The sequence below is a fragment of the Chelmon rostratus genome, chromosome 14 (genome assembly GCF_017976325.1).
Source record: "Chelmon rostratus isolate fCheRos1 chromosome 14, fCheRos1.pri, whole genome shotgun sequence".
Taxonomy (NCBI): domain Eukaryota; kingdom Metazoa; phylum Chordata; class Actinopteri; order Chaetodontiformes; family Chaetodontidae; genus Chelmon; species Chelmon rostratus.
The window spans coordinates 21,230,194-21,257,951 of NC_055671.1; the positions used below are offsets into that span (position 1 = coordinate 21,230,194).

Sequence of the window (27,758 nt, forward strand, 5' to 3'; positions counted from 1 at the left end):
GTTCCGGAAGTATAGCTGAAAGTTGTGGAGTTCTTCCTCCTCCCGCAGTTTGTTTCATCAGCCACGTTACTCCACATCCAGCCGGCAGAAAGAGTTTCACTCCAGAGTTTCAGGAAGATGGGAGACCCTTTAACCGAGTACACAGCCCGACTGCAGCAGCAGGTAAGTGGCCGGCTTGTCGCTAACGTTAGCTAGGAAGCTAACTGTTTGTGTGATACAACCGGCGTCAGTCAGAGCTACATCGGTATTTAGAAGGAGACGCAGCGCCAGACTTCATCGAACAACCTTTCACTTTCTCGTGGTTCTGCTTCTAAGTAAAAATAACTAAGTGGTGGAATAAAATGAAGAATGTCTGCCGAGTGGATGGTCACCGCCCTCAATTTCGGCTAACAACCCTTGCACCAAACCTCACTTATTTTGATAAAAAATAAACTAAAGTTCGTCTATCATCCCACTGTGCAGGTTGGGCTCATCAGCGAATAGCGTGATGTGGCTGTCAAAGAGTGTTTGTATTGACACGAAAGTTTCGTCAAGTTAGGCGTCGAATTTACTCGAAGACCTCCAACCAAGAAAAAATACTAGCTAAATGAGTAGATATTTGAATTAAATATTGTGTGAATAAAATCATTTCCATGGAGAACAGTTTGTACCAACGTTAAATCACGTACACAGTAAAAATCTCATTAACCAGTCAGTAAAACTGAAAGTGACACGTTACAGGCACAAGAAGGTATCCCTCACAAGTTTACAATTAACTGTTTGGTCAGTTTATCAAACTGTTATTTGGGGCCCTCTAGTGGTCCCGAACAGGATCCTGGATGGATTATCTGTCACAGTACACAATAAATAAGATGATGTAAAATGTATTTTAAAACCAATTCAACCCACACAATCTAACAGTCATGATTTAATATGAGCGTGAGAGTGACACATGAATTTCAGGGACTCTTTGTGGTCACTTTGTACTTTGCATCCTGTGCTGATAGTGAGGCAGCTCTTGATTTTCATTACTTAACTGAAGGTGTAATAAAAGTCTGTATTGCCTAATTTTACCTTATCTTATCCTCGGAAAAGTCATACTGAAACTGAAAATATTAGATTCTGTCTTCTTCTTTTCTTCCAGGAGCAGGAGATCCGGAGTCTCTCTGCAGAGATTGAGAGTCTAAAAAACCCTCAGAACATGAATTCATCTGCGCTTTTGGATGAGCTGCGGGATGAAAACACCAAGCTGAAGTACCGCCTCAACATCCTGAAGAGGGTGAGTGACACAGCAGGAGTACAGCAGGGGGCGCTCTCTGGTCCGAGGATGGATACAGCTGTGTGTCCTGCTGTGCTCCAGCTGCACAGCTTCTGAAAAAAGATCTGAGCTGTTTGCTGATCTAAAGCTGCGGCTGATGAGGTGGTTCAGCAGCTCTGCTGCTGGCAATTAGTAACTGAACATTAGACTGAACATTAAACTCAACCTGAAAACACAATACTGAGAAAAGGTGTGCTCTGCCTCGCCTGTACTAGGATTAATTATAATATCTTATTTGCTTGTTTATTCTATGAATGTTGGTGTTGTATTGTACTATACAGTAGATTTATACAGAAAACAATGTGCAGATAAAGCAAGACCTGAAAGTGTGTTAGAATGTTGAAATTTAGCTCACAAACTTCAACAATGTTGTTGCATTTGAACACAATCTCAGAGTCCTGTTTTAGCTGAAGTTTGTGTGGTTTATAGTTTGGAGTGCTCCAGTGGTCTGCTTGGATTTCGTCAGTTACACAGCAGAGTTTGTGCAATAGCCTTAATGCAAAGAGCCAGACTGACCTTTTAGAGAACCAGTGTGTGAGATTTAGGGTGCTCTATCAGCTGAATATGGCAGAAATGGAATATAATATTCATAATTATGTTTTCATTCATGTATAATCACCTGAAATTAAGAATTGTTGTGTTTTTGTTATCTTAGAATGAGCTCTTTATATCTACAGAGGGAGCAGGGAATGTGGCATGGGGTGTTCAGCAGGTTGCAATCTGCAACCTCACCACTAGATGCCACTAAAGCCTACACACTGGTCTTTAAATTCTTACCTTTAAACACAAAATGCTGCCCACAAACGCATCGCAAAACACTAAACCTCATTTCTCAGAAAACAGGCGGGTCAGGTGCACAGGCCACTGAGTGAATGCAACATTTTCTCTGGTGTGCAGGAATGCAATTAACTCTTCATTACTTCACCGCCAAAGGAAAAATGTTTTCTTTCATTTTGATCACTGTCAAAAGGTTACAATTCATTGATTGTCCTTTACAGCAGGGTAATCTGAGGTTTACTGTGGTTATTTGATTTCCAGCATCACAGGTTTGCTGTAGTTTATTATATTTTACATGATTGCAGTAAACATGTAGTGACTGAAGTATTGGTGTAAGGTTTGGTGTCTTGAATTGAAATTGATTTTGAGGTCGATGCAGAGATGAACAGTCACAGTCATCACTTTGTCTGTTAATGCAAACTACAGACTGTATCACAGCATATTCAATAAATCACATGAATACTTTCCTCATTTCTGATATTCTTTGAGGAAATTACAGGAATAATTTACTGTTTGCCAGCATTATTTGATTTTATTGTCAAACACAATGATTAAAATTTTAATGATTAATTACTTACATTATTGTTTTTTCAAAACAACATTGTAAAACACAGTGAAACAAACTTTTCAAATCACACCTGCAACATAAATAAACTTGTCAACTCTCCACGTGCACAGCATGTTTGTTCAAACAGTCACCATCTGACCATAATGTGGCTAAATCCATTCTGCACTTCATCAAAGCTTCCCTGTGTTTTCCTCTTCTTCCTCTTCATGTGTCATCATGTTTATGTTGGTGAAGCTGATGTGCTGTGTGTCCTCAGGGCCTGCAGGAGGAGAGGACTCACTGCGGTCAGTCCATGATGAACATCAACCAGCGGCTCCAGGAGATTTTCGGCGAGGCCATCCGGGCTTCCTGCCCCGAGCTGGACAACCCTCCCCTGGCTGTCACGCCCAATCAGCAGGCCAAGTTCGGAGACTACCAGTGCAACAGTGCCATGGCCATGGCCCAGGTTAGACTGCCAAGTCTGTCTGTGGATCACAGAAAAGGACTCTTAAACTGTGGTTAAATGAATATTTCAGTGAGTCTGCAGATCCGGAAATTGTTCAAATATCTTGAAGTTAGTTAAATTTCAGCCTTGATTCTCCTTCAACACCTTTCTAAGAATTAGAGTCAGGGTTCAGGGTCTTAAAGACATTGTTATTTTAGTTCTTTTCTTTTTAGTAATAAACAGACTTGTCTTCAGAGATCCCATTTTTAACAAGTTTAAAGTGATCAGAGCACATTTAGAAGCTTTTCATTGTTCTGTGGTTGCAAACTGCTGGACCAGCACAACCACTGCAGGTTTCATTAACTGTAAAAATTCAATACGTCCAATTTTAGAATTACACTAAAGTTACTACACACGCAGTTTAGCAGTTTGGATGTGCTGATGTTAGTTTCTCATTGGGATAAAAAGTGGACAAATTGGTATTTTTGTATCAGTTCAATCATTTGAAGCCAAGCTGTCTGTGACTTTGTGCTGCTGCAGATGCTGAAGGCAAAGGGATGTAAAATCAACCCGAGGGAAATCGCAGAGAAGATCATCCAGAACCTTCCAGACAACGAACTCATCCAGAGAACTGAAATCGCGGGACCAGGTACAAAACAGCCGATTCGACTGTTGGATGCAGCATCGGCGAGAGATTTCCTCACTGCTTCCTGCACTTTGAAGTTATGGTTACAGCCTGAGAGTATTTGTAATTTATATCATCAGGGTTCATCAACATCCACCTGAAGAGGGCGTTTGTGTCCAGGCTGTTGAGCAACCTGCTAATGAACGGAGTGAAGCCCCCCCCACTGGCCTCCAAGAAGAAGGTTCGTCACATGTAGCATGTAGCTAAATGCTGATATACAGCCCTGAAACAGAATTTGATATCTTGCTCAAAAACAGTACAAATTATTAGTTTTTGTGTGTGTGTGTGTGTTTGTGTGTGTGTGTGTGTGTGTGTGTGTGTGTGTGTGTGTGTGTGTGTGTGTGTGTTTGTGTGTTTGTGTTGCTCAGGTGGTGGTGGACTTCTCCTCTCCCAACATTGCCAAAGAGATGCACGTGGGCCACCTGCGCTCCACCATCATCGGGGAAAGCACGTGTCGGCTGTTTGAGTTTCTGGGCTACGATGTTCTCAGGTCAGATCAATCGCCGACCACAAAACCTGCTGCATCTGAAACCAGCCCTGTCTGCTGGATGCTACGTTTATATGCAACTACTTTGCAACAACAAATGTGTTTTGAAGGAAATGCACTGCCATCAGAATTAATGTTTTCTATTAACATAATGTGGGAATGTTGTTAATTAAGGTACCTGGCTGGTTGCATAAAATGCTGATACTGGCCGTATGTTCACTGACTGAGAGGAAACAAGACCTAAAGTCAAATTAATGTTGCAGTAATTAACATTGCAGCCTAACAACAAGTATGACACCCACTTGCATGAGCTAAAAGCTTATGTTAGCATATCAGCATACTAACACAGCACAGCTAATGTAACATTAATAAAATGATAGTATTGTAAAGCACATATGTAGAGCTTGCATCAGTATGCATGTTAACAGCTATTAGATGTTAACTACTGAGATTTAGCATGTAGCAGACATCATTTTAGCAGCTGCTGTTAGCGTGCTAGCAAACCTGCAGTGAGCATTAAAATGCAAATTCTACTGTTAACTGACATGCATTTTTGCGTGTTTCAATGCTAACTGTATGCATTTTAACGATTAGCTTGTAACATGTAGCATGTACCATTGATACATTAATCATGCTAATGTGCTAGCACTGGATAGCATGGCTATCCACAGTAATTTTCATGGAAATCTGACCATTAGTTTTCAAGATTGCTGCTCTTGGAAAAGTATGTTGAAGGTGAACTTCTGACGTGACAGAGGTGTCAGAGGAAAAGTTCAAAATATCATCACGATCTAGTGACAGTGCATAAGACTTTTCAGTTACTGGCCGAAGTGTTTGGACAGACTGACGTACGTCTCCATTCTCTGGTCTAATAAGCATGAAAGTTCAGAGCTGCTCATGTATGGGCCTCAAAGTAAATCATGTCTCTGGGATTTTGTCAGTCCTTGACTCTGTTTTTGTCATTCTCAGGTTGAACCACGTGGGAGACTGGGGGACACAGTTTGGGATGCTGATTGCCCACCTGCAGGATAAATTCCCAGACTACCTAACTGTCTCCCCGCCCATCGGCGACCTGCAGGCCTTCTACAAAGTCAGTTATAACTCCATCTGTTTCTGTGTTTTCTGCTGCAGCTCGCTGTCTGAATCCACAGAAAGTAACTCACAGCTACAGGCACAGTCACTCAGTGGGTTCAATACAAGTTAGCTGAATGTTTAAAGGGAACTAAAACAATCAATTAGATGCTTTGCTTCGTGAAATAATGAAATGCAAGTTCACCAAGTGTGGCCAAAGCCCACAGAGGGGAAATGGATTGATAAATAAAGAAATTAACAAAGAAAGACAGTTAATATCAATTCTAAAAAGTCAATCTAATGAAATTTACTGTCAGTTGATGCTCATATATTCTGTGGAGCTTTGTGTCCATGCAGCGTAGCCATTACGCTTTGCATACGTATATTGTGTGCACACTGTGGATGAATAAACGCAGACCATCATCTGTTCTCTCTGCTGTCGTCTTCCCTCATTTCTCTCCACACCTCATTTACTTTTTGCATCTACTCTTTGTGTCTTTTCTCTTCCTCCTCCCCCTCCTACTCTTCCCTCAACCAGGAGTCGAAAAAGCGTTTTGACGAGGAGGAGGACTTTAAGAAGCGAGCCTATCAGTGTGTTGTCAAACTGCAGAGCAAAGAGCCCGACTTCATTAAAGGCTGGAACCTCATCTGTGATGTTTCCCGTAAAGGTAGAGATGTTTGAGACTGCAATATTGAAGGAATAAACACACAAAGTCAAAGGCAACAGGAATTAAACGACTTCCTGACAACGTTTTGTCCATTTTGTTTACCTGATTTATTTTTGAATGGGTCTTAAAACTAACATTTAGATGGTGGTTGTTTGTGTTTCAGAGTTTCAGAAGGTTTATGACTGCCTGGACATCACGATCATCGAGAGAGGAGAGTCATTCTACCAGGACATGATGACAAAGGTGGTGAAGGAGATTGAGGAGAAAGGTCAGTGTGCAGCAGAGACAGAGAAAGTTTTTATTTCCCATTTTGATTCATTTTTGATCCACTTTAATACACTCAGAGGCCCTGTTCCCTCTGTACAATGTTGTGTCTTGATGTACTTGGGTTGTTTAAAGGCTTTGTTGAAGCCATTAGGACACTTTGACAAAATCCTCAACATTCAATAGACTTGTGACTTCCTTTGAAATTTTAGTCTGCTGTTTCCAGTTCTGACCACCAGGGGGCAGTATAGTCCCATAAATGTCCTGGGGTTTTTTTTGGTCTAATTCCTTCCCTTTTACTGTCAGTTCTCTCTTTTTCTGCACTTTCTTCATTGTCCATTTCACCCATTATTTCCCTTTCCTCCTCCAATCACACTCATATTATTTCTCTCTCTTAAAACTGTATATTTTCTTTATCATTTCTCTCATTGCATCTCTTCCCTCCCTCCCTTGGGGACCCTCCTCACCTATCCATCCATCTTTCCTTTCTTTGTTTTCTGTCTCTATCTTTTCTCAGGCTTTGTACAGCTGGACGAGGGTCGTAAGATCGTCTTCGCCCCGGGTCAGTCCATCCCCCTGACCGTCGTCAAGTCTGACGGCGGCTACACCTACGACACGTCGGACCTCGCAGCCCTGCACCAGCGAATCTTTGAGGAGAAAGCCGACATCATCATCTACATCACTGACAGCGGACAGGTGGGTGGAAGGAGGAGAAGACTGGCAAACATGGATGGCAGAGTGTACAAATAGAGGAGCTGGACCAAAAAAAAAATCTAATAGGGAGCAGAGGGACCCTTTGTTTCACTGCAGTTTCTGTCCTGTTAGTCCTGAACCATAAGTTTCACTGTTCTGCAACAGAAAATACCCTTTAAACTCAGAAGTTTTTGACTGGGGCCTGGCATTGAGGACAAAGTTTAACACTGCAGCACAGTGTTTTAAAGATGAGCTGCATCATAAAAAGTACAGATGAAGCATCGACTGGTTTGCTACGGACACAGATTCGCCCCTCTGTGGATGATGTTTGTCGCAGACTTAAAACTTACCTAAACTCAATCACTTGAATTGATCTCAAGAAATCATCATTTGGTGCTTCCTGCACATGTTGGAGGCTGAAAGCTTTAAGAAGTCGCAGACAGAAGGTTGGCTTTAAAATGTTGGTTATGAAGACATCATCATCATCATAAATTTGCCCAAAAGTTGACCAAATATCTGCAAAACTAATGACATACTCATCAGACTCAGCTGTGCTTAGTGTTCAGTGTTCAAGGTTCAGCTTTATTGTCATTATACACTGCACAGTGAATACAGTTGTAGCCTCCTCCATGCTACACACACAGAAATATATAAACGAATATTCAAATATTTTAAATTAGAATACAATAAAATGAAATACAACAAAGTGTATTACAGTAGCACTAAAGGGCCGCTAAGCTAAGGGGGTGAACGTGGTAAACATCATACCGGCTAAGTATCAGTATGTTAGCATTGTTATTGTAAGCATGTTAGCATGTTGACGTTAGCATCTAACCCGAAGCAGTGTTGTGAGTACAACCACACAGAGCTGCTAGCATAGCATCTTATTTCAAAATAAAAAAAGTTGCCACATCAGACTACAAACTCTCCCTAAGAAAAGTTCAACAGACACACACACACACACACTTTATTTTGGTTTGTGACATGTAAAATGTGTTCTCATCATCTGGAAAGTATAACAACATTTATGCATTATATCACTGAATTTGCGTCTGTGTTTTCTCTTTTAGGGCACACACTTCCAGGTGGTCTTTGCTGCGGCTCAGATGATTGGCTGGTACAACCCCCAGGTGACCCGGGTGGAGCACGCAGGCTTTGGAGTGGTGCTGGGGGAAGACAAGTGAGTGTCGATTATAATGCATCGTTTGAGAGGGCTGGAGGTATTTCTTGCGAGGGTTCGGACAGACCAGGCTAGCTGTTTCCCCCTGCTCCCAGTCATTATGCTAAGCTAAGCTAATTGTCTCCAGGCTTCTTATGATTTGCATTTATTTTTTTCAGTTTTTTTTGATGAAAAGCTAGGATGTGCTGCCCACCTGGCTCTAACTTCACACTAATCACATAACATATAAAAAACATAAAAAAAAACAGATAGTAGAATGGTGTGGACCTTCTTATTAACCTGAAAACAGTAAACTGAACAAGCAAATGACAAAAATGAAATCTGCATCATGGAATTTAAAGGTTGAACATACATGCTCTTACATGAATCCACAGATCAGTCAGTCAAGGCTGGTGGATGTTAAAGGGTTAAATATGGAGGCTCTATAGCTGTATGACCCTGGCAGTCAACACTGAGAGCATTAAAGGAGTGTTTTATCTGTATACAGACTAACAGTTTAACACGACTCTAAATCACCATCATCAGAGCAGCAACAAAGACAAGCAGCTCCTGACTGTAATCATCTGGATGTCCTTCACTGTATCTTTACCAGCACCGCTTCAAGCTTTTATCACGTTTATTATCACGCATACAAACACAACTTTACTACAAGACTGCATTGACAATAAAAAGGAAAATATATGGCTGCTGCTCCACAAATGGAACACCAGCATTTGAACTACAGTTACACAAGGATGCAACGCTGTTATTACTCTGCATGAGAAGAACAGGAGGAAGTAGAAAAGTTCTGCAGTAGGTGGACAACAGTCATTAAAAGTTGCACAAGAATATTAGATTTAAGAGATGCTTGAACCCAGAATAAACAAGATCGGTTTCCGATACATCGCAGGGACTGTGGCACTGGACAAAGACGTGGCTCATACTCCTCTGTTTGACTCAGGGCCTCGACACACCAAGACAAATTCAAAACACCAGCGCAGTCAAAGACCGCTGGCTGCAACATGTCTTTAACACAGCACAAAGACTGCAGCCACGAGCAGCCGACTGCCGACTGCACATTCTGTTCTCGGGCTGTGTGACGTTAAAGAACGTGACAGTCAGTCTGAATCTGTTGTTCAAAAGAACATCAGAGATACCGGCACAGTGAAGTAGACAAACCGCTGCTCATCAGAAGTGCAGTCTTGTCAGATGTTTGAAATTCAAATTGAGAACAGTCAGATTGATTAGCATTTTGCGGAGCTTGTCAGAGATTAAAAATGAGGAAAAAGGGGTTGAAATGACTGAATACAGATTCAGCATGCTCAATTGGCCAAACGGCTGCTGATGAGAGCCAATTAGAGCTAACGGTGCCAGACTCACCACAAAAAACTGTGGTTCGAGTGTTTGACCTTGAGATTTGATGCTTGATGAGGACTGAAGTTAGATTTGAGCTTGTTTGAAGTCCTGAGACTTTAAAATGCAAACACTTTCAAAAGCAAAAACATCCCAACTCTGGAAGAGATTTGTAAAGAATAAAAGATAAATATGACAGTTTCAGGCAGACACATTTAATTATTAGACTTCTGCAATGAATGAATTTTCCCTCTGTTGTGTAAAAAAAACAAACATTTAATTTGAATAAATGTTGTTATCATTGATGGAAATGATGAAACTATGAAAATAAGGCAGAAATGTGAAAACAGTAGAACTTGGTTGACCAGAACATTTTAATTTCCATTCTATTGCTGTGATGGTTGTTCTCCTTTGTGTTCTTCTCTGGTTTCTTCTTCTTCTTTTTGTTCTTCTTTCTTTTTTTGTCCTTCTTGTTCTTCTTTGTGTTCTTCTTCATGTTTTTCTTCTCTGGGTTCTTCTTCTTCTTTTTGTTCTTCTTGTTCTTCTTTTTGTTCTTCATGTTTTTTCTCTGGGTTCTTTTTGTTCTTCATGTTCTTCTTCCTCTCTGTGTTCATCTTGTTCTTCTCTGTGTTCTTCATGTTTTTCTTTCTTTTCTTGTGTCGTCCTCATTTTTTTCTTCTTTGTGTTCTTATTCCTCGCTGTGTTGTTCTTTGTACTTGGTGCTCTTCATCGTGTTCTTCTTCATATTCTTTGTGTTATTCTTTTTCTTCCCTGTGCTCTTCGTGTTCGTCATGTTCTTCTTCTTTATGTTCTTCTCTGTGTTCTTCTTTGTGTTTCACTTGTTCTTCCTTGTGTCCTTTGTGTTCTCCATGTTCTTCTTCCTTTGGGTTCTTGTTCTTCTTCATGTTCTTCTTTGTGTTCTTCTTCATTTATTTCTTCTTTGTGTTCTTCTTCCTTATTGTCTTGTTCTTTGTTCTTGGTGCTCTTCGTCATGTTCTTCTCGTTCTTTGTGTTCTCGTTTGTGTTCTTCTTCTTCTTCTCTCCTCCTCTGCCTTGTTCTCTTCTTCTGATTGCCTCTTTCCTCTTTCTCCTCCTTCCTCTCCTTCTCTTGCATGTTCCACTTCTATATGTTTCCCTCACCTCCTCCTCCTTCTTCCCCTTATCTTCACCTTCCTTTTTTCATTCCGCCTTTTCTTCCATTTTCAGTCCTGTTTTACTTGTTCTCAGCCTCCCTCCTCTTCTTTCTCCTTCTCCTTCTCCTCCTCATTCTTCACCTCACAGTCCCAGTTCTGTTATCATCACAGTCCATTCATTGTGCAAGACCATGTCTTCCATGTGTGTTGTTTATTTCCTTTAATAGTACGCAGTGATTAGTGCGTGGCTGATAGGTGAGCAGGAACTCTATCTGTCATGCTGTTGTTTTGTCCCGATCAACTGTCCAGAGAAGAGGAGCCGAGCCGAAGCGCGAGGTTGACGTTACGCTTCGCGGAGGCCGTAACCAAGTGCTGCTAAACGCCCCACAGTAACCTGAGGGGGCGTAAATTGGCCCCACAGTGTCTGCGCTACTCCAAACTCCATTAGAAATTTATCATGCTGTTTTCATAATCGCTCATCCAGACAATAAGGGCTTAACGCAGCCACAGGAGGGGGCTGTTATAGCTGCAAGTACACAGAGAAGAAAGGGGGGTTATTAAATTTTTGGCTCTTGTTCTGCTTGTAATGCTCATCTGATTTGCTTGATTGTACAAAATGTATCACCCCAAGGCATCGGCAAGCAGAAGCAATCTAATAGCTTGTTGTCATGTTAATTATTGTCGACAGAAAGTCTAACCTCACTACCTGCTGCAAAGTTCTGTTCGGGGATGTTGAGACGTCTGACTCAACGCAGTCTCATAATTATTTCTTTGGTTTGCCAGATCCTATGTTTTGGGGATTTGTGTGTTTTCTTGACTTATCGAGTTCACCAGCAGCCACGTCCTCTCATTTAAGTTTTGCTTCTCGTGTTTGTTGCCCAGGAAGAAGTTTAAGACCCGATCTGGAGACACAGTGAGGCTGATGGACCTGCTGGAGGAGGGACTGAAGAGGTCCATGGACAAACTGAAAGAGAAGGAGAGAGACAAGGTGAGACCGTCCCCCTGCTGACGGAGGAAATTAAGGTGCAGAGAGACCATCTCTCTCACTTACCGTCCACATGAGCTTTTACTTTTCCATCATAAAACTGTCGCCCTCTGCTTAGGACACATTCGCTGTCTCGTAAATCTAAGACCCGCTGAATGAGTACAGTTAAGTGGGTTCAAAGCAAAGTTGAGACCACACATGGGAGAAATAACTATTTACAGGTCAGTTCATTTTCCCTATCCATGCTGGCAGTTTTGGTTTTATTTGTCCATGTTTGCATCTGAGATTTCTGCCTCCACCTGATAAAGCGGAGGAGAATTTAATCTCTGATGCTCACAGAATTTCAAAATTTCTTTCCATCAACGGTGTGAACTACTTTCTAATGAAGAAATAGTCACTATGAAAAGTGTTGACAGCGTGTTTCGTGCTTTATCCAAAATAACAGGAGCATTTGTTGATGATGGCTGTTAGAGAGCTCGGGCAGATTAATCTTTACCCAAGGTTCATTTACAGGAATGAGTAACATCAACACTATTAATAATTAGAATTATTATTATTATAATGATAAAAATCAAAATAACAATAAAACCACGTGTGTCTACATGGCTGCTGGTTAGGTGAAATGACCCTTTAGCAGGAGGCAGTCAGCAACAGAAGGGTAAAAAACAATGTGAAGTTAACGAATGCAGTAAAGATGGTACAGTATTATGTTGTGGGTGCACTAGCCTTAATTTGGATTCCATAAATACAGTTTCATAGTCCACATTAGGAGCAAGAAGCCAGCATCACAGCAGAATCATCCATCTGTCTGACTTTGATGCCTCTCTCTCCTCGTTTCCTGTTTCATCTGTACGCTGGTCACTTTCTGTGAAAAAAAAATCTTACAGAAGTTGTTTCAGGTAGACTACATGAGAGTTAAACAGGAAGAAACTGGCACACATTATAAGTACTCACTCTGTAGCACATCCATTTAAATCCAAGGAGGATTTATAATATGATGCCCTGAAGCTAGTCTTACCTGAGGACCTGAGGAGACTGAGCTGGTGTCAGGTGAGTCATGTCAGTGAACCTGGCAGAAGCTAGAGGAGACAGCGTGAAGCCAATGCAGTTCCTCAGATGGCCACTTGAGGCTGGCTCCAAAAGCGAGTCAATCCCCCTAGACACCCATATTAAATTGCTTAACTTTACAGCACAAATAAGCAAGTTTACAGCCTGGTACAAAAACAGTTATGGCCTCTTAAGCTAATTTCCCCGTTTAGGACAACTGCATGGGGGTGAATTTTATGTAACGCACTTAATTATATTAAGTCTTAAAGTTATGCTTAATTATGGAGATGTCAGCTTTGATTGACAGCTAACTGCTAGCTTTCAGCAACCAGGCTTCATTTGGCCTCAGCTCCACCCACGCTGCACCTCTTTGCCCATTTTTGGATTATCAGGGAATAGGATGGAGTCAGCCACTGCCAAGATGGCGACGTCACTGAGCTTCACAACGGTTATTCCGAAACCTATAGTTTGACGTCATGGAGACTACGTCCATGTTTCAGTCTGTGGATGTGATGCACATTACAGGTGTTATGTTGGGTGTGGTCAGTTACACGAATAGCCCATGTAGAACAGAGAACAACACTGTTTAAATTTATCAGTCAATTTACTATGACATGTGGTTCAGATATTCGTGTTTTCAGGATGATGAATCCTGCTGACTTTGGTGATCCTCTGACTTTTCTTCATGCACCATAAACAGCGTGCACAAGAGAAGTTCTGCACATACAGTTTTTTCAGCAGAGAGAAGCAGTGCAATAGTTGTGAATAAAGAGATATTTTTATTTTGGCCTGAGATCCTCTGAACTGCACATCGACACAGACAAGGTTTAAACTGGAAAAATGAATCTATGTGTTAGTTATTTTTGGAGAATAAGAAAAGGAAGAGGACAGAATGACGAAGACAAGCGGCTGCAGCACCACAGGAGTTGTGTTTTACACGTCTGAGGTGAATATTGAACTTCCTGAAAGCTTTCTGAGGTGTTTTATTCCTGACCAGCGGGCTGCTGCTTCATATTTAATCATCTGTAGATAGTCTGCTTTATTTCTCTGATTTCTCCTCAGAATAATTGGTCGAACTTTATGGCAGAAAGAAACCCTCCTTCATTACGCTCTCCAGGAATCATTTGCGGCAGAGGATTTCACATTATTTTAGCTTGTATTAAAATCATTCCGTATCAATATTTTGTGTCAAATGTTGAATCTTTGATAAGCAGCCCTTTAGGAAGAAGGAGACGGTCCAGTGAGCAGCTCATTATTTCCGCTTTGTGCCGGGCTTCCGATTCACCCTGAATGACGAGGCTTATTTTACAGTAATGACCGTCTCACTCGACAGTGGCCATTAATTTTTCTGGCCAGAGCCAAACCCCGGATCTTTCTGATCACATGCAGAGACGACCACGACTGAAATGTGAAGCAACGCCACCAGCAGTGTTTCTTCTTGTCTGCTGAGCTCTGAGGAGGGCCCGGCTGTGTGCGGTCTCTCTTGATTAAACGCTCGCTCCGATTCTCCTCTTCCTCCCCTCTATCTTTTCATCATGTTCCTCTTTTCCTCCTGCATCTTATGTGAGCTCGAACCTCCTCGTGTCTGCAGCCACGCCAAGGCTTCTTCTGTCTGTTTTTGTTTTTGATTGCTCGGCCTCCCTCAGATTTTTGTGTTTTTAGTCGAAGAGAGAAACTCAGACAGATGGAACTGTTTGGTAATGGATTAGGCTTCTCTGATTGATTAGTTACTGATCAACCAATAACAGTGAATTATAGCATATACAGTACAATGGCTTCATCAGCAGTGGAAGGGTTAGGGTTAGTCTTCAGATCCTTTTCTTAAGTAAAAGCTGTGAAAATACTCCACTACAAGTAAAAATCCTGCATTCAAAATCTTTTTTAAGTATTATCCACAAAATGTACTTAGAATATGAAAAAGTACACAAGATAAGATCAACTTTATTAATCCCCAGTGGCGGAAATTTGGTGTTACAGGCAGCATCAATAAAAATAGCAATAGCAAAGGCAATGGAAAATAAAAAAAAATACAAAATAAGAAGTTGCACCCATAAAGCAGTAAAATGTTCCCTGTCACTGTTTTACCATTTTATCTGATGTTTGTGGATTAATATTACTGCTGTGTGTCTGTTGCTTTTTACTGCTGTAAGATAAGATAAGATATAACTTTATTGATCTCACGCTGGGGAAATTAAGATGTTACACACAGCAATAATAGCAAGAATGAAAAGGAGATATAGAAAATGGACAAATAGACATTAGAAATGGTACAAAATATTGCCTACATTCTCATTACTGATTAATCTGTCAACTACTATTTCAATCCTGTGATTATCAGAAAATATTGCAAGTTTCCAAAGCTCACAATGACGTCCTCAAATATCTTTTGTTTTACCAAAGAACTGTCCAAAATCCAAAGCCATTCACATCCGCATCCACATCTTAATAAATTATAATAAATCTGGGAATAATCTAAATAAGATTTCTACTCTCCTCCACTCGTAGTTTGATTTCTTGAGCAAACTGCTCCGGTTCACCCAGGTTTGATGGGTGCCGCCCCCCCATTTTCAAGAGCTGAAATCCACAGACCTTCAGTGGGACTGCAGAGCAGTCCAGTGTTTTCTTCTCATCCATTCTTGGGCACTTTTTTAATATGTTTGAAGTCGTTATCAGGCGGAAAGACCCACAACCTGCAACTCAGACGCAAAAACTCAGGGGATCAATGAAGTCATAAGGATTCATGTTGTGTTCTGCATGTTATGGCAATTTGTCCAGTATTTGTGAAGAGAGTTCAGTCGATGGTGGTGAGAGGCAGGGGTAGATGATGGTAGTGCGGCAATTGGCAGTTACATGTGGCATCTAGGCCTGTGCTAGCATTGTAGCAGCTAACAATAGCTAAAGCGGTGGTAGTATGATAGTATCTTAGCAGTTAGTATTGGCATCTAGCAGTTAACATTAACAGTATAGGTGAATCTAGCTGTATTGTCTTCTTCTGTTCCTCTTAGCAGGTAGCACTTAGCATTTAGCATTAGCATTGGCCTTAGCTAAATGGTTGCATCGGAACTGTATTGTCTTCTTCTGCTCTTCTTAGCGATTAGCGTTAGCTAAATGGTAGCATCAGTACTGGCCACTACCTGGAGCATCTCTGGGTCAGTTGAACGTGGCAGTGCTGTTTGGATTGTGTAGGAGCAGTGTGAACTGGCACTGGGGGGGGGGGGGGGGGGGGACTAAGTAGGCGAAACACTGTTGAAGGGAGGTTTCTACCTGATGACCCCCAGAGACGTGTTAGGAATCACTGCTCTTTGGCATGTATAGAGGCAGATTAGGGGTCCAAGGTTCTTCACTGAGAATGAATCCTCTTTTTGAGCTCAAGTATCTTGTGTTTAAATTAACTGGAACAAAGCAGGCCAACCCTTTAGCTTCACTACTGCTATGGCTAAAAAAATAGTTAACAAACATCAGTTGAAAGAACTCACTTGGTGAAGGCTCTGAAAATGTTTTCAGCACTTCATAGAATCATATTTCATCCTATCTTGAATTGAACAAATGTCTCTCAGATTTCACGACAGTCGCTTCCTCTGTAGCTGTTCCTCGTCCAGGCCAGGCTTGATGAGTGTGTGCTGTTGTAGCTGCAGCGATCCCTCTGCTACAACACAGGTCTTCATCGCTGGGTCCCCTTATAGTTCAGCTGTGCCTTGTTAGAAGAAGTATATGTTGGTTTTTAGGAATGTGAAATGTTATTTTTCACCTCCTGACCTGAGATTGTTCCAGCTAACCTTGGGACTGAAGCCAGAAAACATCTGTTGACAAGCCTTTTCCTTCATCCCAAGGCTATTGTTAGCTCTTGTTTTCCCTTTACCTCGCACACCAAACCCTGACTTTTTCTGTTAATTTGAGCAACTTCTGATGTTGAGGGGTTTGCACCTGAAAGTAAACTTGCAGGGGGATAAAAATGAGGAAGGAACAACAGAACCTGACCTGGTTAAGTATTATCTGGAGTGTTGGTGCAGTGTAAACAGTCAGTGACTTCCAGTTGAACTGCGATGATTTTAATGCCGAGAAGGTTGTGGGAAACTGGTGCCAGCACAGATTCCCCGCAGGCCCTTCTCGCCTGGCACTCTGCTCTCAGTCTGGGTCGATGCCCACGTCTACCATCTGCTAACCCTGCCTCATTAAAACAAACCCCAACCCTGGCCTCCTTGAACCTCAGTCTGCACAGTCTTTTCTCCAGTTGCGTCGTATTATATTCGGTTCTGTTCTTCTGTCTTCTATTATTTACTTCTGTCCTCTTTTTTTTTTGTTTGTTGTATTTGTCTCATACTTTTGTTTCCTGTCATGTTCTGTCCTTTCCTGTCTGGTCCTGTTGTGTCGCGCTGTACTCTGACCTCTTAGCTTCTGTCCTTCTATGGACAGGACTGTCAAACAATCGACTATCAAAATGTCCCCAAATTATTTTTCAAGCAAAATGGACACATGGCTCCAGCTTCTCATGTCAGGATTTGCTGCTTTATATGTGATATTAGAATATTTTGGGGCTTTGGACTGGACAAAACAAGTCATCTGAAGGCCCCACCTTTACCTTTTTACACTATTTTCTGACCTGTAATTGTCTAAACAATGAATCTGGTTGCAGCTCTTGCTTTAACTAATAGTTATTTTCAGTATTGATTAACTGAGTGCTTCTTGAACATTTTTTCAGACAAAATAATTTCCTCCACCTCTCCCTCTGATGCATAAATTGATTGAATTTTTAGCAGCTGCTGACAGTTCTGTGGAAACTCGTAGAGTTGAATTTAATTTAACACTACCTAGAACATGAGCTTCGTGTCTGTTTGTGTGGACGCTCCTCTTTAGTTTCTCTCGTCTACGTTAAAGCTTTCACTCGTTGAGGACACAGGACTCTCCGGCTGAATTGACAGTGAATTGGAGAGCAGGACGTGCTCTTTATAGTTTAGATTTGACTGATTGATTAATGAGCACCAGGCTTTTGCTTTCTTCCCTGTCAAAAATCCGTCCATCTGACTTTACATGTGTCCGTGTCTGAATACATCTTGCTAACCTGAATATTGATTGCTCTGCTTGCGTTGAAGCAGCCTTATTAGTTTTTTAAATGAAATCAACTTTTCAGCTCCACGCTGCAGTGACTCGACACTCCCAGTCCGGAACTTATTGGATTAGTCTGTAGATTATTTTTCGATTAATTATTAGGTCTGTAAAATATCGTCCGTCACTGTTTCCCAGAGTCCAGAGTGACGTCTTCATGACGCTCCTTTGTCCAACCAACTGTCCTGAATCCAAAGATTCATTTAGAATGACATCAAAACAGTAAAAACAATAAATCCTCACATCTAATCAATGAACCCGCAGTGCCAGACTCCACTCCACTGTGTGATGCATTGTCCTGTTATGTATCTCTGTGCTCTTTTCTGTTATTTCATGTCATGATCTCTCTGTTGTGTCCTGTTATGTCTGTTCCTGTCCTATTTATTCCAATTCCTTATATAATAAGATATCATGTTATCACCCATGCCTTTATTTCCTGTCATGTCGGGTTCTGTGTTGTCATTCTCGGGCTTGTCATTCTCTGTTATGTCATTTCCTCCGTCCGTTACGCTCTGCTTGACTTGGAAATTTTTGTTTTCCAATCGAGTGAGATCATAAAATGTTCTGCATAATCTTCCTCCTCACTCCGTTCACTCCCTGAGGTATCAGACACGTCACAGTCAGATTCAAGGGAAGGCCATGACTTAATAAGTCAATTTAATCTTCGCCTGAAGTTAGCGAATTAGATTCATTATTTGGATTAAATTCAACTCACTGGTTTTACTATGAGAAGCATAAGGTGAAGTACTGCCTGCAGTAATTACAAGCTGATAAAAGCTACAGAGTTATCAGAATATTTAACGCCTAAAGAGTGCTCTAAAGGGGGATTGGTGATTGGAAAGATAGACAGCTCCATATCTGTCATTAATATATCTGATTTATTAAATGAAACTGACGTCGTCTTCCTGCAGGTTCTGACCCCAGAGGAGCTGATCAAAGCCCAGAGGTCCGTCGCTTTTGGCTGCATCAAATACGCCGACCTCTCCCACAACCGCATCAACGACTACGTCTTCTCGTTTGACAAGATGCTGGATGACCGGGGCAACACGGCGGCGTACCTCCTCTACGCCTTTACCCGCATCAGGTGATGTTCATATTGTAACTGAAGTGGGATTTCTGCTTCTGCACTGCTGCAAAAGTTCAACCTGTGAAACCTTCCTCAAAACATGTGTTGTAGGCTGACAATCAATTTTGATTTAATTTTAAAAGTGGAAAAAAAGGCATGGCAGCAGCTGGTGTGTGAGGATATTCGAGCAGACAAAGCTGAAACATGCTTTTTGTTCGATAATTGCTTTTAGCCATGCTAGCTAGCGAAGCGTGTCAGCCACTTACGGGGCAAACATTTTGATCAGGAATAAAATAAACTTTTCATCTGCCTCTGAAACTAATGCTGTATTTCAAAATTGATGCTGACATACTTAAAGCATTTAGCATGTGACACGCTAAATGTAAGTACTGTATGTTGTGCTGGTAACTGGATGCATATAAACATGCTAAATATTCCATGCTAGCTGTTGATATGCTAAATGTGCACAGAGGCTAAAAAACTACCATAATATAGAGCTTCCTCAACATTAGCAGGTTAATCAGTCCCGTTAGGAATCGATAATGCAGAAATCCAAGTTCTCGTACTGATTGGGTCTTGACGTGTCCTTTTCTGATTTGTCACACCCCTGTCACATGACCCTCTTGTAGAAGAAATTAAACTAAATCAGTTTGTACATCCCTTGAGCCTTGACTACCAGCGCTTAATTGAGCATGGATGATGAATTACAGGTGTTGCTGACCTTGTTGTCTGTGCTAGCAGCTGTTGTGCAGTTAAATTCAGCATTTTTATCATGCTGCTACTTCTACACGTGCAGAAGGCAAACACTGGCACACACATGCCCAGCGTATCTGAATGGTCATGTGGTATGCATTTTCAGGCTTTTTAGTCTGGAGATTGTTTTCTTTCTTAAAATGTTGTTTCAAAATGAAAATGCATTAGTGTTGACGCAGCGACAGACCCCCTAGTCTGACATCTGGAAGCCCTTTGACCTTCTGACATGCACTTGTGACAGAGTATACTGGTGCCTTAAATACAGCAGAAACTGATGAGGGAAGCCTGTAGAGCTGTGTCTGACCAGCTGAGTCTCTGATGTCCTTAAATAGCCCCTGCAGAGAGGACAAACCCCCCGGTAATGATAAAGATGTAGGAATAGAAAAGTTGTCTCTCTGGGACACCGGTGTGACCACAGACTGTGTGTGGTCGTGTTCCGCCAACTTTGCACCCAACTAAAGCTTCATTGTCGTGTATCAATCATCAACGGTGATGCAGGAGAAAACAGTAATCTGTTAATCAAGGAGCCCGAGACAGTGAACAGTGATATGAAGTACTCGCTCAGTTTTGCCTCCCGGCTCGTCTCTTTGGGACGCCAAAAGTATCTTCAAAGTTAAATTGAGTTCCTCAGACACATTTCTCCCTCGTCTGTGTCCTCCTCTCCACTCTGTCCTGTTAAAGAACCTCTCACCAGTACCAGTATACTTTCATTACCCGTATCAGATCAGCCTGGCTGGCCCTAGTGGGAGCTTGTGGCAAGGGATTAGTCTTCTGGGTATTTCCAGTCAGCGAGACCCAATTTCTCCTCACCCCTTATCCCCCGTATCGAGTGACCGTCTCCCGGCTGCAGAGTTCTGCGCTGATCTCCTTCCCCTCCAGCGTCCCTGGAGGTGTTAGACTCGCGGTGGCAGAGTGCCCGGCAAAGATTGATCTTCTCTTTTTTTCAGCAAGGGGGGTTGAGCAGTCTCGCCTGAGAGGATTCGATGTTCCTGCATTGAGTCAATAGAGCACTCACTGGTGGCAGCCCGCCCCCCTGCTGTGGGTGTTCAAGTGTCCGAGAAGACCAGAACACAGAAACACACACGGACTTCGACTTCAAAAAAAATTTAGAGTAGAAAGGCAGCCACTTGTAGCTCAGAGGTTGCAAGTAATAATTTCAGTTCTGGACAAGCTGCTGATTATTAATTTATTATTATTATTAAATGTTTGGGAAAAAGTGAAAACTAAATCTATGTCAGCTATTTGTGTAATTTTGTCCTGATTATAGAGAAAATGTTCTAAAAGTTGTTTAATAGGTTTAAGAGCAGTTTTCAAGGTCGAGGAAAGTTTCCTTAAATGAAAAGTTTCATTTAAACCCATGTGAATATTTATTTTCGTTTATTATTGGAAACCTCACCTTTCATATGAGTTGAATTGTACAGCATGCCCTCCTTTAGATAAACTGTCCGCTGAGTTAAAGATTCAAGGCTACACTATCTTAACAATTAAGATTAATTAACTGGCAGTGTACCAGTTGAACACTGTCTGTAGTGCCAAATGTCATGGTTATTTCCAGGAAACTTCAATTATTAGACAGACAGACAGACAGACTGACTGACTTACTGACTTACTTACTTACTTCATCCCAAGCTGGGAAATTGCAGTGCAGCAGCAGCATTACACACAGTGAAATAAGTGAAAAATTCTGAAATAAGACTATAAAGAGCAAACTATACAGAATAAAATATCAAAATAGTGAGCAGTAAAAAGATTATATACATAATAATAAAATAGCAAAATAGTAAACAGTAGTAATGAAAAAGTATTGCACAAAAAAGAAGAATATCTACAGCAAATGGCAGTGTGTAGGACCTTTTTACAGATTTCTTCTTCTCTGCAGCATTTGAAGTGGAAGCAACTCACCTCACCTGAAATAGATAGCACCTCTGTTAATGTCAGAAGAATTTCTGAAATTACTACAAAACATAATGTTGGCTCATTAAGCTTGAGGGAAAATGTGTAGAGGAGGCACATTTAACAGCAAGACCTCGCATTCAAAGAGATGACTGTTCAAACTGTGTAACAGTGATAATTTAAGAGATCATTATCGAAAAGTTTTGTTTTCTTCTTTTTTTTGTGTGTTAAAAAATGAAATCGATACATCAAATATCCAGTATTGGTATCCAGTATCCAGAGGCCCAGTGTGACGTCTACTAATAACCTCTGTTTGACCAACGGTTCAAAACTCGTCATTTAGAATTAAATAAAACAGAGAAAAGCAGCAAATCATCGTATTTAAGATGTGAGTCAAACAAGTTCTTTAAATCAACTTGACTACAGGCGTTTACTCTGCGCTCCTCTGTGCTAAACGTGTCGTACAATGAGCCACTTTTAAGACTTGAAATGCATTTTGGTGACAGTTTGATCTGCAACAGATGGACCCCGGTTTTTGAACACAGGCGAGTTTCTCTTGATCTGAAACCTCTCTGCTATCACAAAGATGGTGACATGAAAGGCAGCTGTGTCACAGTCTGAGTCCCTTTTTGTCTGGTACGAAAGGAACAGACTGTTGGTAAACACTGGATGCACTGACTGTACCTCGAGCCGCATCTTTCTGCTGTTACGCCAACGCTGTCTGATGACTTGGGCAAGAAAAGTGAACTTACTCGTTGCTCGAGCCTTAATTTACAGCTCTTTATAGCAAGCTAATAACAGGGTATTACCTTGGTATGTGTTCGTGATAATTATGTAATATCAAAGTTATTTTTTTCACAGTATTCATGGATAAAATTATGCATCTTCTGTCCCAAAGCAATTAAAGCCTAAAGTTGCAAAGATACTGTCGTTATTATTGAGATACTTAAGTCATCATTACGTCATTACCTTATTATAGCTGAGGTTTGTTTTTTATGATCCTTAGTCAAGAATTATATAGATATGTAGATGATGGTAGTGTGGCAATCGGCAGTTACATGTGGCATCTAGGCCTGTGGCCTGTGGTAGCATTGTAGCAGCTAACAATAGCTAAAGCGGTGGTAGTATGATAGTATCTTAGCAGTTAGTTAGCAGTTAACATTAACAGTATAGGTGAATCTAGCTTTATTGTCTTCTTCTGTTCCTCTTAGCAGGTAGCAGTTAGCACTTAACATTAGCTAAATGGTAGCATCGGAACTGTATTGTCTTCTTCTGTTCTTCACATGGGGGCGGTTAGCATTAGCATTAGCAATAGTTAAATGGTAGCATCGGTACTGGCCACTACCTGGAGCATCTCTGGGTCGGTTGAACGTGGTGGTGCTGTTTGGATTGTGTAGGAGCAGTGTGAACTGGCACTAGGGGGGGTGACTCTGGGACGCCGGAGTTCATCACTGCCTAGCCTCCTGTAGTGTAGTGGGACTAAGTAGGCGAAACACTGTTGAAGGGAGGTTTCCACCTGATGACCCCCAGAGACGTGTTAGGAATCACTGCTCTTTGGCATGTATAGAGGCAGATTAGGGCTCCAAGGTTCTTCACTGAGAATGAATCCTCTTTTTGAGCTCAAGTATCTTGTGTTTAAATTAACTGAGATTTTCTTCACTTCTGAATACTTCTGAATTGGTAGCGTGGAGTTCTCCAAACCTAAAGCATTTCTAATCTGTTGCGGTCAATGGATTTTATCGATCGATACATTTTGAATACGTGTTTAAGCACTTGACAAACTTTTAATAATAGTTCCACATGTTAGCAAAGCTGCTTATTTGCTTTCTTGCTGACAGTTAGATGAGACGATCGATACCACTTGTGGATCTGTAGCCATGTGACAATTAGCTTAGCATAAAGACTGGAAGCAGAGGGAAACAGCTAGCGTGGCTCTGTCCAAAATTCATAAAATACACCTGCCAACACATCATCAATACGTGGCTCATTTGTTTAATCGGTGTAAAAACGACATACTGTGGTTTTATGTGGCGTCACATGCTCGAGGTGTTTCGTCATTGTTGCTAATGTTGTGGGTGAAGATGGTCTTAAAAAAGAGTGAGGCTTAGTGCTATCAATGCTGTAGAGATTAATAACTGTGGGTCCACTTGTTGCAGTGTGAGCTACAAGCTGTTGAAACTTACAGGACCATGTACGTGACTTCTTAATGACTGCTGTTACTGACTTCCTGTAGATCTATAGCTCGTCTGGCGAACATTGACGAGGCCACTCTGAGGAAAGCGGCGGAGACCACGGAGGTCCTGCTGGACCACGAGAAGGAGTGGAAGCTGGGGAAGTGCATCCTCCGTTTCCCAGAGATCCTGCAGAAGATCCTGGACGACCTGCTGCTCCACACGCTCTGCGACTACCTGTACGAGCTCGCCACCACCTTCACCGAGTTCTACGACAGCTGCTACTGCGTGGAGAAGGACAGACAGACAGGTATGCAGGGAGGAGGTGAAGATATGATTGGAAATACTTCTGGGGAGATATTTTCCTCACAGGTGGGTCAGAGGTTGCACATCTCCAAGTTGCTCATGGACGCTCTTCTACAGTAGCCTACAAGTAGATGAGCTAACATGGTTACAGAAAACTAGCCTTAGGCTGTGTGCATCAGTCATGTGGTTAGGTTGTGGTTAGACCTCGTCACACTGCGACGCAGTAAAAAATATCCACATCTCGTTTTTGAATCACATCAAAGTCATACTCGCAAACAGAAAACAAAACATCAGAAGTTCCTTAACGTTCTGCTCTCATTTGGATTCATGCAATTAACAGGAAGTTAGTCTGAGAGGGTTTTCACTTAAAGCTGTCTGAATACTGTTAGCCCTCCACTTGTTCCTGTTAGCATTTTATCCCCGCAGTGTGCTGAAGAGCTAGCACTTCAGGCTTAGAGCTGCTTAATTATGCTAATTCTCAGTTAGCGCTGAAGCAGTAACCCCAGCTGGAGGTTGTTATTTTATGTCATTTCGCTTTGAAAAGAGTGTGCGTGTGTGCGTGTGTGCGTGTGCGTGTGTGTGTGTGTGTGAGAGAGATCATGAGCCAGGTTGATTCAGTCACAGAATACATGAACTTACCTCTGATGTTTTGACATCTGACATGAGCACATAATGATCAACACGGCAACATAAAGCAGAGAAGCTCAGCAGTGCTTTTATCTCTCTATTGAGATGAAGGCTCCAGGTACCCCTCCGTCCACATACGTTTAGCCACATGTATCTGTCATTGAAAATGTGCAGCACTGAAGCACAGTATCAGCTGACATGATGAAGGTCTGAAGGTGGATCCCGTTGCACTAGGTCTGTCTTGTTCTCACAAGTTATTAGTTTTTAGAGCTCATGAGATAATAACTTCTGTGCACAAGAGAAAAAAAACATTCTCTTTTGGGACGTCCAGGGATCCATTAATACATCACGTCTTTGGTGATGTTTTGTAAATTTGCAACATTTTAGATGTGTTGCTCATTGAATCCGTACCACCATTACCGATTTATTTCTCCATAATAATCATTTGTGAACCATGAACCTAGAAAAAATAAGGGACATGTTTGTCTTGAGCTCTTTTAAGATCCGTAAGAGCCGAACAGTGAAATCGGATCGATGCTCACGCGCCTTTAACGAGCTGTTTGTTAAATGCGGCCTCTGATGCTCATTATGTAGCAGTTTGGCCTGAGGGGCTGGACGGTCATGGGTCGGTCATTGTGTGGAGGCAGATGTTCGGGTCATTGATTCTCATTTGATGCAACACCATTAAATGTGCCCTCTGACCTTTTGTTGTCTGTTGGTATCATTCTGTGCTTCACCTCTGACTGTTTCACATTTAATTTATTTATTTTCCTCCCTTCCTTTCTCTTGACCTCGTCTCACCCTGCTCTTTTTCTTTTCCATCTTATCTTCTGCTTCTTTTCATCTGAGTACATGTGCAATCCCACTGGTATCCCAGTTTTGTTGTATGAAGGACCTGATGTTTGCTTGGAAAGACGGAATAATCTGAATATTTATTTATCTGCGTAAATTACACCTTTTTCAAGCCTGACGTTAAAATGTTAACATATTTAGCAGGAAACATTTATCTTATATTTAAAAAGTAAGTAGTAAATACGGTGTATTGTTTAGATAGATTTATTACAGTAGAAGTATAAACCAGCATGAGATGGAAATACTCACTTCGAGTACTTAATTACTTAATCCCCCCACTGGTTGGGGCTAAATATGAAAGGTCTGCCAACACTGAATGTTAGGTACTTTGCTTTTGCTGAGAAATAAAAAGATTGGATCAGATATTTCTATTTCACCGACCTGGACCTGAATCTGGAATCTGCTCCTGGAACCGACTCACTGAGGAACAAAGGAATAAAATACTTCTTCTCTCTCCAGGTGAGGTGGTGAAGGTCAACATGTGGAGGATGCTGCTCTGTGAAGCCACAGCGACCATCATGGCCAAATGCTTTGACATCCTGGGCATCAACCCCGTCGAGAGGATGTGATGTCACAGGGTGTGATGTCACAGCGATCCACCCCTTATCCGCCTTTTCCCTTCTGCATCCAAGTTCACCAGAATTCCAGAACAGGACCAGGAGAAGAAGTGATGGGTCTCTTTCACTCACGTCGAAGCCAAAACTCTCTTTAAGAAATCATTTCCACAGTTATTATATCCAACCTGGGAGGAAAAACCTCTGTTCAGTCCGTTAATTACAACATCTCATGTGAAGTTTTCTTTTTTATTAAAGAACCAGTATGACACCAAAACATCACCCGGTCTGCTGTCAGTCATTTTCACACTGTGGATCTCAGTTTGAAGCCAGAACTCTTATTGTTACTATAAAACTATTGAATGAGAAAAGCCTCAACATACAGATTTCATCAGGAATATCGAGCTAAAATAGAATCAGCCCGAGTCACTTCCTCCTGAGTTGGACTAAATAACTCTAATTGAATTATTTGCCTCTGGGTTTAGACACACCAGCTCTCGAGCTGTTGTCCGTCACTTCAGAACAGTTCAGACTTACTGTCAAAAGGCTCTTTTTCTTCTCAGGAGTGTTTCCTCAGTGTTTTCTTGAGTGAAGTGCAGGAAAATGACACGTTGCTGCTCTTTTCAACCACAGCTGCTCGTTAATTGTTGGAGTTTCATGTTGCTGCTGGTGTCTCTTGTCTCTCTGTAGGACCGGATGTCCTCAGGGCTTCTCAGATCTGGGGCTGTATCTCATCTTACCACTAGGGGTCCCCCTGAATGGCACTTAAAGTTCTTAGCTGAGAGACGACCTTTTAGCAAAGCTGCTGGGAGCAACTTTTAATGAGGCGCTAAGAGAAGGAGCAGCGTTGAACTCGTAGCTGCGCCGCGTCACTGCAGAGCGACGTTTGAGGAGCCGCTGGGTTCAGAAGTGCTGTTTCTTTAAATAATAATGGAACAAATCATGCACGTTTGTGTTCTGGCCACCAGTTTTAGTTATTTCAGATTTGTTTCTCATGTTTTCTTGTTGACTTCGGCATTGCGGACAGGGACGCAGTTCAACCTGCAGGTGTTCTCTATTGGTCCCGTCCCTCCCCAGCTATTTTTACTGTCTTTGTGGGCCCCCCTCACAAGAAGACTTTGTATACTCAGTCCCTTTTGCCCCCTCCTGTCCTACGCCCTGATAGCAGACAGCTCCTCACAGTACCATACCCATGAGCCTCGAGAGAGTCCAATCAAAGGTGCGAATCAGAGGTTCAGCAAAGTCAAACCGCTTTGTTGTTGAATGTGTGAACGAAACTAAAACTGAGTGAAGCTGCAGATTTTTTTTTGTTTTCTAACAACTTAAATTTTAGCTTTTCAGCTCAGTGATTGGATTTTTCTTGTTGTAATGCACTTTGGGAGTCATAGTTAACTCCTACCCTGAACTTTCCACAGACGTCTTGTATTTTCAACTTCTTTTTATCAGAGAACCAGATCATTTCTAAAGTGGTTATTAATCTTTTATACTGAGAGAGTTTCATGTCGATCCAAGCCTTGGAAGTGCTCCAGCTGTGAGTCATCACAGGTGGTCTGTAGGAAAAGTGAATAGGACTCAGGGGGAGCCTGGAACAGCTCCTGACACTCTGTCTGCACTGATTGGTTGACAGGTGATCGATGTGTGTCAGAGAAACACATTTAATTAAACTTTTTCAGTGGCGTCGTACATAAAACATTGATTTGTCAAGCAGCTTGTATCTGGCATCAAACACCGTCTGCATGGTTATACTGTGATCTGTGACTTTCATCATCAGTTTACCTGCAGATTAACTTCTCCATTAATCGATTAAACTTTTAGTTTATTA

The 27,758-nt window shown here is 41.7% G+C and overlaps 1 protein-coding gene across 1 annotated transcript; it reads left to right on the forward strand.

The window, feature by feature from the left end:
- Window positions 1-9: 9 nt before the first annotated feature.
- On the forward strand, window positions 10-26,218 carry rars1 (arginyl-tRNA synthetase 1). Its single transcript, XM_041952477.1, has 15 exons — window positions 10-162; window positions 1,124-1,258; window positions 2,899-3,087; window positions 3,607-3,715; window positions 3,832-3,932; window positions 4,120-4,241; window positions 5,208-5,328; window positions 5,848-5,977; window positions 6,141-6,245; window positions 6,759-6,937; window positions 8,005-8,114; window positions 11,462-11,567; window positions 18,626-18,798; window positions 23,660-23,907; window positions 25,842-26,218. The coding sequence occupies exons 1-15, from the start codon at window positions 118-120 to the stop codon at window positions 25,949-25,951; spliced, it is 1,983 nt and encodes a 660-aa protein (XP_041808411.1). The 5' UTR covers window positions 10-117; the 3' UTR covers window positions 25,952-26,218.
- Window positions 26,219-27,758: the final 1,540 nt, after the last annotated feature.

What these genes read in the sequence shown, in the direction of transcription:
- rars1 (XM_041952477.1), top strand. Translation starts at nt 118, where the DNA reads ATGGGAGACCCTTTAACCGAGTACACAGCCCGACTGCAGCAGCAG. An exon ending in GTGGTGCTGGGGGAAGACAA is followed by an intron (nt 8,115 to 11,461) that starts GTGAGTGTCGAT and finishes TTTGTTGCCCAG; the next exon opens with GAAGAAGTTTAAGACCCGAT. An exon ending in GGAGAAGGACAGACAGACAG is followed by an intron (nt 23,908 to 25,841) that starts GTATGCAGGGAG and finishes TTCTCTCTCCAG; the next exon opens with GTGAGGTGGTGAAGGTCAAC.